The sequence below is a fragment of the Orycteropus afer genome, unplaced genomic scaffold (genome assembly GCF_000298275.1).
Source record: "Orycteropus afer afer isolate SDZICR_OR568_19922 unplaced genomic scaffold, OryAfe1.0 scaffold00089, whole genome shotgun sequence".
NCBI classification, from domain to species: Eukaryota; Metazoa; Chordata; class Mammalia; order Tubulidentata; family Orycteropodidae; genus Orycteropus; species Orycteropus afer.
In genome coordinates this window covers 6,789,487-6,800,519 of record NW_006921676.1, presented here as the reverse complement: position 1 = coordinate 6,800,519, position 11,033 = coordinate 6,789,487, and the positions used below count along the sequence as shown (strand labels likewise).

At 37.1% G+C, this 11,033-nt stretch overlaps 1 protein-coding gene across 1 annotated transcript in view; it reads left to right on the top strand.

Moving 5' to 3' along the window:
* ATP11A (ATPase phospholipid transporting 11A) overlaps positions 1–11,033 on the top strand; it is a 194,681-nt gene that overhangs the window by 122,385 nt on the left and 61,263 nt on the right. The window contains exons 11-14 of the mRNA XM_042781157.1: positions 2,274–2,447; positions 4,423–4,586; positions 6,636–6,707; positions 8,503–8,576. Of these exons, the coding sequence (XP_042637091.1) occupies positions 2,274–2,447; positions 4,423–4,586; positions 6,636–6,707; positions 8,503–8,576 (484 nt within the window). The remainder of the gene's footprint in view (positions 1–2,273; positions 2,448–4,422; positions 4,587–6,635; positions 6,708–8,502; positions 8,577–11,033) is intronic.

The following is an 11,033-nucleotide window of genomic DNA, read 5'->3' as shown; positions in this document are numbered from 1 at the left end:
ATATATGTTGTTGTTTTTGTTATGTGCCGTCGAGTTGGACCTGACTCATAGTGACCCCTCCTTGGGTTTCCAAGGCAGTATCACTATGAAAGTAGATTGCCCCATCTTCCTTCAGAGGAGTGGCTGGTGGGTTTGAACCGCCAGCCTTCTGGTAAGTAGTCAGGTGCCATAGGCACTACTCTACCAGAGCTCCCATATATATATATTTACAAATATATATATATACACACATTTTGATAACTTGAGTTTCAATTTTTTTTCAGTCCATTGGATTTAATGTTAAGTCTTTGTTGTGGTGCTTGTTGACACAGAGGTTTAGTTCACAGCAGCAGACCCTTACCAGCCTACCGTGGAGTTCCTCAAAGCAGCCCCTCTTGCAACAGGATTCCCTCCCTGCTTTGCAAACCACTTTCTCCGATGCAGAAATAAATCACTTTTTCTGCCCTGGAAACAGCCATCACCAGGGTAGCTGGCCCCAGCCCAGGAGGTGCATAGGTCTGCACAACTCAGGCCAGGAACAAGGCCAACGTGCCACAGCCATGTACATTCCACCTCATTGGCCAGCTGGCTGGACACTGCACTCAGTTCATTTGAATCTCCTTCCCGTGCAGATGTCGTGGGATAGGCATGAGAGACGCAGGCACAGAGGGATTGCATGTCCCTTGCTTGGATGAGTCTCACAGGGCACCATGGACAGGGCAGTGCATACTCACACCTGCACTGCCCCCCACCTAGCTGTACATGTGGCTGGCCCCACCTGTGCTGTGGCTCAGCCCTCCACCTGATCCCCCACCCATCTCTGGCACAGCATGTCTACAGGCGCATTTTGGCTGCAAGGAACTCCACCACTCTCAGGACTGACAGCAAACTGCCCCAGAGCAAATGCACAATTTCAGTTGTTTGTTTTCCGATTACCAGGATGCTGCCCAACTCCATAAATAAATAATAAAGGCTTATAGCTTTATTAGGAGCTCTGGTAGCATAGTGCCTAAGGCGCTTGACTGCTAACCAGAAGGCTAGTGATTCAAACCCACCAAGCCACTCCTCAGAAGGAAGGTTGGGCAATCTACTTCCGCAGTGCTACTGCCTCAGAAACCCAAGGAAGGGTCGCTATGAGTCGGGGCCGACTCGATGGCACATAACAACAACAACAACATACCTTTATTATAAAAATATGATCAAAAGTAACATTTTCAGATTATCAAATGAGAGTGAGTGAGGCCAAAATCACTGTGGAAACGTCACAAGTCATGCATGGTATTGCATGGGTACGCTATGCCAGAACTTTTTTTACATAATGTCATCATTTCAAAATGTCTGCTTTTTTACGTGGGCACATTATTTGTGAGAAATACGTTATTTTAACTATTGCTTTCTAGTTAGCAGTTAGCAATGTGTGTTGGGGAAGAACTGAGCAGGAGACTCAATATACAGTTGGAGCCATAGGACTTTTTCCGCCCTGAAGCAACCACACCTGTCTCCCCCTCGGAGTGGCATCTGTCCCTGACAGTGGTACCAACTGACTTATGGGATGGCATGTTGCATTCTCTGGCATAAACCTCAAAATATTAGGCTATTTTCCAGAATTTCTTTCAGTTATTTATGATAAATATGTTACCTGTGAGTTTATCTAAATTTAGCATTTGAAACTAGTTGTCTTTTTAAATTCTTTTCACAGTTTTCTATCTGAAATGTTTGTCCTTTTATTTGTTTAAATTCCACCTTTGAAACCTAATATGATATTGTGCCTGTAAGACTTTATAGAATAAATTCATCCAATCTGTATCCTTGATTTTTTAAAAAATAAGATTCAGAACTAGCCCCCCTCCCCCTCCTTAATATTTATCTTTCCAAACAGAATAGAATACTGGTCCATCCCTTTTTTATTTACCTGGTAGAGGGAAAGATAGATGGTTGAATGGTCATATTTTTTTCTTTGCTTAGGATCCAGAGAAAAGTAAAGCCATTTCCATCATGACAAAAGCAAAACCCCCCCTTGCATCCTCCAGAATTGCCCTCTTATAGGGGCAATATTAAAAAATGGGAAAGAGTATGAATTATCAAGCACACTTACAGCTTATCCTGCTGAGGTAGTATATTTATGATAAAACATTCACATGTCTATTTCATATTAATTAATGTAAAGGAAAAAAAATGTGACTGCTCTCTGATAGTCTGAATCAGAGGACCTCAACTTCTCTCTCTTTAGAAAAGGATAAATTTAATTCTTCACAGAGCATCATCCTGTCTTTTAATCATGTTTTGTTTCATAGGTGGAATATATCTTCACTGATAAAACTGGCACCCTTACAGAAAATAACATGGAATTTAAAGAATGCTGTATTGAAGGCCATGTCTATGTGCCTCATGTCATCTGTAATGGACAAGTCATCCCTGATTCTTCAGGAATTGATATGATCGATTCTTCTCCAGGAATCAGCATAAGGGTATGTTCCAATTCTCCTCATCGAAGATATTTTCCCTTCACAGGGTGGGGTGTAAATGTCAGTTGTTGCATTGTTGAAATTTTCTGTTTTAGTTAGGCAGGCTATATACATTGTTCACAAAAATAGATTAGTAGTCACCTTTTATGGTAATTACCCAGAAAACATAGTACTCTTGTATGTGACTTCAGTGAGAAAAAATTGTAAAATGCCACAATATTTGAAGGCATTACCCTTAGGATTAATTGCTAATCTGTGTTAGAAACTACTTTGAAAAATCTGGAGAAGCAAAGCAAATAGCTGAGTTGAGTGAAATGGTTGGGCATACCACATACAGACACACACACACCAAGTGGTCTGGCTCCACATCTCAGCATGTGCTAGGTAGAGACACTTGCTTCCAATGTGTGTTCTGTGGTTGGCTGGGAAAACATTCCAGAAAATGTGTTCACTACACAGCCTGTGGCAAGACCCTCAGGTACTCTGAGGTGCTCTAAAGAACTGAGGGTGGACTTGTTTTAGTTGTGTTGTACGATGACACCCTTATCAAAGTGTTTCTTACCCCTTATTACATATGCTTCAGTTGATTTCAATATAGAAAACTGCCATTTTACAACAGAAATTCATGGATGAGGGAGTAGATTATTTATGTGGTCATAGTAAAACATATCATAGTATCCTACTTTTCTGTTAACTACTGTGACTCTGCTCTACTTGATATGTTTGAGTTAAGTGGGGTGCTGCTTTGACCCTTTACAACCAGTGATTTTCAACCTGGATATACATTAGTGTCACCTGGGGAAGCTTAAAAACCCAGTGGAATCAGTAATTTTTAAAGCTCCCAGGAAGATTCTAGCCAGTTAAAAAAAGAAAAAAAAACTATTACTTTATAAGTTGCTTTCAGAGGCAGCAGAATGATTAAATCAGCTGAACTAGAGAAACCAAAAGTAGTCTCTGCTCTGTCGTATACAAGGTTATGTTAAGATCAAATTTATGATCAGTGTGTCAAATATATAATAGGTGCTTTATAAATATCTAGTGTAATATATGGTGGAACAGTGGTTAAGGCATTCGGCTGCTAACCAAAAAGTTAGCAGTTCAAACCCACCACCTGCTTCATCGAGAAAGATGTAGCTCTCTGCTTCCATGAAGATTTATGGCCTTCAAAACCCTATGGGGCAGTTATGTCTTACAGGGTTGCTACAAGTCAGATTTGTCCATGGCAGTTTTTTTTTTTTTTTTAATATAACAGGAGAATATCACTATAATATGATCCTTCAGGATAGTGATACAACTACAGTCTAGGATTTTTATAAGTATTTTGTATTCTTATGTAACTCAGTCTCTATTTGCTGTTACTTTCCCAAATATTTATCAGTTGCTTGCTGTCTATTAAAGCCATGCTTTTGCAGTTTCTAAAAGCACTGCTACTGATTAAAACACTCCTGTTTCAGTCTTCACAGGCCATTCAATCTTAACCCTTTCATGACTGAATTATTTTCTGTTTTGAATTTTTTGTTGATACTATGTGTTTTCAGTAATGGGGAAAGCATGCTGAAATCAAAGGGGAAAAATGTGGAGGAAATAGGGATTTTGATACAATTCCATGGGACATATATGTTCCCAGTGGATTCTGATGGTAGAGTTGGTAGGGTGAGGCCTATTTCTTCAGATTCATGTGGTTATACAGGCTCTTGCCAGGCAGTAGCATATACTACAGCTGGGATACTGGCAGCTTCCCAAGAAACTGAAGAGACTGTAAATATTAGTGGGCAATTGATGTCCCATGGGTCACAGAAGGGTTATTTACTGTAGAAATAAGAATGAGAAAAGCCATTATTAGGTTCTACTTCATGAACTACCAAAAGCAAAACTAATAATTCCTAGATGCTATACTTCACTGCTGTATAAGTTCCCTTTCCTTCTAGTTTAAGCAAATAAGCAATAATTTTTTTTTTTTTGTACTGCATTTTTATAGGAGCGAGAAGAACTGTTCTTTCGGGCTCTCTGTCTTTGCCACACAGTCCAGGTGAAAGATGATGATAATATAGATGGACCCAGGAAATCTCCAGACTCAGGAAAATCTTGTGTGTATATATCATCATCACCTGATGAAGTTGCACTCGTTGAAGGTATTCAAAGGTGTGTCTTTTGGCTTCCTTCATATTTTGAATTTGACAGGTGTGCTAATTATTGTACTGAAGAGTTGATTTTCAACTCCAAAACCATGCATTTGTTCTTCGAAGTATTCTCAATTGATCCCACTTTATGCTCTGGTATGTTTGTTAAAAAGAAGTGGATGGGACCAAACAATAACTCTTGAACTCATTATTTTTCTCTTGACTTCCTTATTGTTTGAGTTGTGGGGGTGGGAGTGTCCCTTTTAAAAACCAGCTGTTGTCAATTTTAAGAAGAGGCTTGTCTTTAGTTGTAAGATTCTTTATCATTGTCTCTTTATGGGCATTTTTTTTCTTCCTAACACCTAAGATAACTAGAGGTCATTCCAAATAATCATAGGTTTTTAAAAATGGAAACAATTTAAGACATCTTTTAATACAAATCTTCCTCTTATGTCTTAGAAGATTGAGGCCCAGACAGATCAAGCAACTTTCCCAAAGCTATACAACTCGGAGGGAGATTAAAACTGGGTTTTTCATACTGTTAGCTTCATTTTCTTCAAGTTACATCATATTAACTCTATGAAGATTTTTTGCATGCTCTTTCAAGATCCTTTTTATTGAAAATTCTCATGAGATACAGCATTTTAAGCAGACACTTGGAAAAGTACTTTAAATATTCCAGATACATGGCATAATTTCAAGTCAGGGAAATGTTTTTCAAATTTTCACAGCTTGTGATTTTTATTTAATACTAAAGGTACTAAATTTCCCCTCTTTGCTGCCATTAATAACTTGAATATTACCTTCAGAGATTGAATGATTGATGAGAAAAGCATTTTAACACTTTTGATGTAATTAGAACAACCTTTTTGTGTATTTTCCTATGCAATTTGAATATTGATATTAGATACGTAAATTATATCACTACTGATCTTTCTAAAATGGCCAAAACATTTAAATCAAACATATATAGGTAAGATCTCTCAAAGCTAGATTTTTCTTCTTGGAAAACAAGTGCTGAGAAATTGAACTGCATTTCAGTCATAGACCTTAGAAGTTAGGAAGGCTATTCCTACCCATCATTGTGGGCTCACTTTAAATATTAGCACTTCCAAGAGGACATCCTTTCAGCCTATCCGCTTCTACCTGGGTTAAGTAGACACCCTCTCCCTGTGTTTATACCTTCATGCTGTTATAGATACAGATTGGATGGAAAATTATATGTTTCTGTCTCCCCATTCATCTGTAAGCTCCTTGAATTCAGAAGTCATGTCTTTATTTTTTCCCCTTCATATTCCTGGCCCTTACCCACACAACACCTGAAGTATATTAAGCTCTCAGAAGTGGTGATGGAGAAGAATGTTATTACAGATGAAGTGCTCTGTAAATGTTTATTGAACAGACTTCCTCTTCTGGGCCTAATTTTCTCATCAGTGAAATGAGAGATTGGTCTGGAGGTAGACCCTCTCTAAGGGGCCTTCTGCTTCCAACATTGTATTCTTGTGTACTAAATAACAACAAAATTATCAGTAAATAAGGATGTTAATAGAAATAGAGAGTGCAGTCTTGAGAACTGCTATTACCTTTCTAAAAACCATTAATACTGACCTCATCAATGAGAGGCAAGAGAGTGTAGGATAAGCAGGGCTTCCACCTGGTTCATTCTGGTTCAATCCCCTGCAGAATTTCAGCTTCATCCCAGATAAACTGAATCAGAATCTACATTATGACAAGATCCTAGGTGATTGGAGATCTTGTTAAAATGTAGATTCTGATTCAGTATATCTGGGATAGAAAGTCAAGTTCTCAGCAGGGGGTCAGCCGGACTAAACCAGGCAGAAACCCTGCAGATATCTTGGAAATTTTGTTGGCTGTTGGAGGATTCTTTGATATGTTGAATAAATTCAGTATTTTAATCTTCTAATTTATAGTGCAGTTTACAGCCTCTGTTTTGCTGCAAATATTTCTTTTTTGAAAAGAGAGCTTTACTAATATGTAAAACAGGAAAATTCTATTAGAAAGGAATATCAGAATTTCACATTAATCCCTGAATTTGCTTTCTCATTTGCAGACTTGGTTTTACATACCTAAGGCTAAAAGACAATTATATGGAGATATTAAATAGGGACAATGATATTGAAAGGTATGTATATTATCCATTAAAACACGAACATAATGAAAACTGATCTAAACAAAGTTTTTTTATTGGGGCAAAAAAAATTCTCTATACTCCCCCACAGTTTCCTCCCTCTTCTTTCCAAGAATGTTGTCAAAACATTCTGAAGAATTTTTAACAGTTGGGCAGTTAAAGGAGAAGTTGGTTTGTTGGTGTTTCAGGAGTGCTTCTCACCCAGATTGTTCTCCTTGGAAAAGTAAATTGGTATTCAGTGTGGGGAAAAAAAGGTTTTATCATTAAATATATTTGGGATTGAGGCATCTAAAATTGCTTGTTTTGTTTTACTGCAAGAGTCCTCAAAGCTTTTAATGTGTTTCACACTGTCCAGGTTACTCTTTGAGTCTCCAAGAGGAGGATGAATTGAGCAGCCTTTCCCAGTGTGTGAACATGCAATTCCTTTTTCATAGAACACCAGCTAACGTTTCATGGAACAGAGTATTCTATAGACAACAATTTGAGAAATATGTTTCAAATAACCAATTAGAGAATGAATGGTTTTACTTTTCATACCTTTAATGACTTCACGCTTTTGATTTTTAAGGATTGTCTCAGTTACCAATTGCTGGTTCCACAGACAAGTGACATACCCTGAGCTTTGGTTCAGAAGATATAGTATTACATCTTTGCTTTATAGATGAATATGCTGTAAGCAGTACAGGCAAAGAGAGATGAAAAGAACTTAAGACTTGGTGGTGATTTACCCCAAAAAAACAGAATTTAAAAATTTTGTTCTTAAGAAAAATAAACTCCCTAGTAAATGGGATTAGAGTGAATGCTTTGACTGCAGAACATGGTCTTAGAGTCAAATGAGGCTCTTTCCTAGAATACTACAGACTTCCCAGGTTGTTAGCAACACTGCCAGTGATAGGAACTTTGGAATCACCTCTCCGGAGGATAGTAGTGGCATAATTGCTGTCAGTACCTACGACTGGGACTTCTTAAACTGAAAAGAGTAGATTAAATCACTATTGAAATTTTAAAACACATCACAGTGCTATTTCTAGGGAAGTCTTTTAACAGCCAGAAGTTGAATAGCTTAATAAGCCACTGCTAAGGTTCCTGGCTGGGGTCTTAAACTCTTAGGAGTTTTCAGAAGTAGCATTAGGGATTGCTGAACTGTTTTCAGTATTTCAAGTGCCAAACAGAAATTATGAGTCTTCCAGTAATAAAACTACACAACATGACTAAAATACCAGTTATCAATTTAGGGGTAATGTCAGTTCCTTCACAGAGACCAAAGGCTCTGATACAACTTTATATGCCTGTGATTGACAGAATTCTTAAAAATTAATCGATACATAACAAACACAGTTTGGTAAATGAATTCTTTTAAAACATGCTACCTGGTTTGTATGTGATTAGGTGATTATAAACAACAAGAGGTCCTTAGTTGTAAAAGGATTCAGAGACTGTAGTCCATCTTAGTCATATCACATCATAGAAAACAGAAACTATGAGGAGGAGATTTGCTTGCACCACATAAAATAAGTCGTTTGGGCATCTTTAACATACAGACTTTTTTCTTCATGTCTGTGGAGGAAAATAACATAGATCCAGATATAAAGAGCTGCTTTATATCTTTAACAGATAAGGAGAGATATAGTAGTATGTGGAAATATTTTAAAGGATTATATATATAAGAGAGAGAGAATATTATCCATTCCACTTCTTCTTGGGAAATTTTGGTCCATATTACATGGTTTAATAATTATCCAAATTAATAATATACAGAGCTAGATGTATATTTAAATTTCTTTTTCAGGTTTGAATTGCTGGAAATTTTGAGTTTTGACTCAGTAAGAAGGAGAATGAGTGTCATTGTAAAATCTACTACAGGTAGAAATTTCTTTTTGTCTTTATTCCTTAAATTGTATGTTGTGATTGTGTTTTGTTTTTAAGATTAAATTCTATAGTAGCTTTAAAGATAACCATTCATTCTTTTTTAAAATGAAGTATTGATAAACTCTTCTGTGATATTGATTTTTATTTTAAAAAGTAAATATTTTTTTTAACATTTAGTAATGAGTACTAGGCTAAACATCTAACAAACTTTTTTGTACAACCTCTTAGTATTGATTTGGGATAAATTTTCTATTGAAAAATTTACATTTAATACCATTAGTGAATATCTTCATTACTTTTCTTTATATATAGCTAAATAATATAGAACTTTTTAAAAATAAACACTTTTTTCTAAGAAAGGTAATATGAGTTTAGAAATACATCTATAGTAACATGCAAAATACTGAATAAAATGAGTCTTGTTTATTTATTGGTCATTATAACAATGTACCACCACTCTGTCAGTTTGTCATACTGTGGTGGCTTGTGTTTTGCTGTGAGACTGGAGACAATGCCACCAGTATTTCAAATAGCAGCAGGGTCACCCATGGTGGACAGGTTTCAGCAGAGCTTCCAGACAAAGACAGACTGGGAAGAAGGAAAGGGGCCATTCATTTCTGAAAAAATTGGCCAGTGAAAACATTATGACTAGCAGGGAAACACTGTTTGATATATTATAGAAAACTTTATGAAGAGCCTTGAATCATTGCCTGATATAGTGCCATGAGATGAGCCCCTCAGGTCAGAAGGCACTCAAAACATGACTGGGGAAGAGCTGCCTCCTCAAAGTGAGTCAGCCTTAATGACTTGAATGGAGTAAAGCTTTTGGCACCTATGTTTGCAGATGGGGCATGACTCAAAATGGGAAGATACAGCTGCAAGCATCCATTAATTATCAGAACGTGGAATGTACAAAGTATGAATCTTGGAAAATAGGAAGTTGTTGAAAATGAAGTGGAACAAATAAAGATCGATATCCTAGGCATTAGTGAGCTGAAATGGACTGATACTGGCCATTTTAAATTAAGACAATCGTATGGTCTACTATAGGAGCTCTGGTGCGTAGGATAGTGCCTAAGGCATTTGACTGCTAATCAGAAGGCTGGCGGCTCAAACCCACCAGCCACTCCTCGGAAGGAAGGTTGGGCAAACTACTTCTGTATTGATACTGCCTCAGAAACACAAGGAGGGGTCGCTATGAGTTGGTTCCGACTCAACAGCACATAACAACAACATGGTCTACTACGACAAAATTGAAGAAGAATGACGTTGCATTCATTGTCACAAAGAAGGTTTCAAGATCTATCCAGAAGTACAGTGCTGTCAGTGATAGGATAATATCCATATGCCTACAAAGAAGACCAGTTAATACTACTGTTACTCAAGTTTATGCACCAACCACTAAAGCCAAAGAAGAAATTGACAGTTTTTACCAACTTCTGCAGTCTGAAATTATTCAAACATGCAATCAAAATGTATTGTTACTGGTGATTGGAATGAGAAAGTTGGAAATGAAGAATCATTGGTAGTTGGGAAATAGGTCTTGATGAGAGAAATGATGCTGGAGATTGCATGATAGAATTTTGCAAGACCAACCATTTATTCATTGCAAATACCTATTTTCAAACATATAAATGGCTGTTATACATGTGGACCTCACCAGATGGAATACACAGGAATCAGATAAACTACATCTGTGCAAAGAGGTGATAGAGAAGTTCAATATTTTCAGTCAAAACAAGGCCAAGAGCTGACTGTAGAACAGAGCATCACTTGTTCATATTCAAGTTGAAACTGAAGGATATCAAAATAAGTACATGGAAGCAAAAATATGACCTTGAGTATATCCAATCTGAATTTAAAGACCATCTGAAGAATGGATTTGACACATAGAACACCAATAATGACCAAAGACCAGACAATTTGTAGGATAACATCAAGACCATTATATATGAAGAAAGCAAAAGGTCATCGAAAAGCAGGAAAGGAAGAAAAGACCAAAATGGATTTCAGAAGAGACTCTGAAACTTGCTCTTGAACAGAGAGTAGCTGAAGCAAATAGAAGAAATGACTAGAAAGCTGAACAGAAGATTTCAAAGAGCAGCTCAAGAAGACAAAGTAAAGTATTAGTGCAAAGACTGGAAGTTAGAAAAACAAAAACATTTCTGAAACTGAATGAACTGAAGATAAACTTCAAGCCTCAAGTTGCAACACTGAAGGTTTCTATGGACAAAATACTGAATGATGCAGGAAGCATCAAAAGAAGATGGAAGGAATACACAGAGTCACTGTACCAAAAAGATTTCGATACTCAGTTATCTCAGGAGGTAGCATATTTGACCAGAAGCAATGGTATTGAAGGAAGAATTCCAACCTACACTGAAGGAATTGGCAAAAACAAGGCTCCAGGAGTTGACAGAATACCCATTGACATATTTCAACAGACAGATG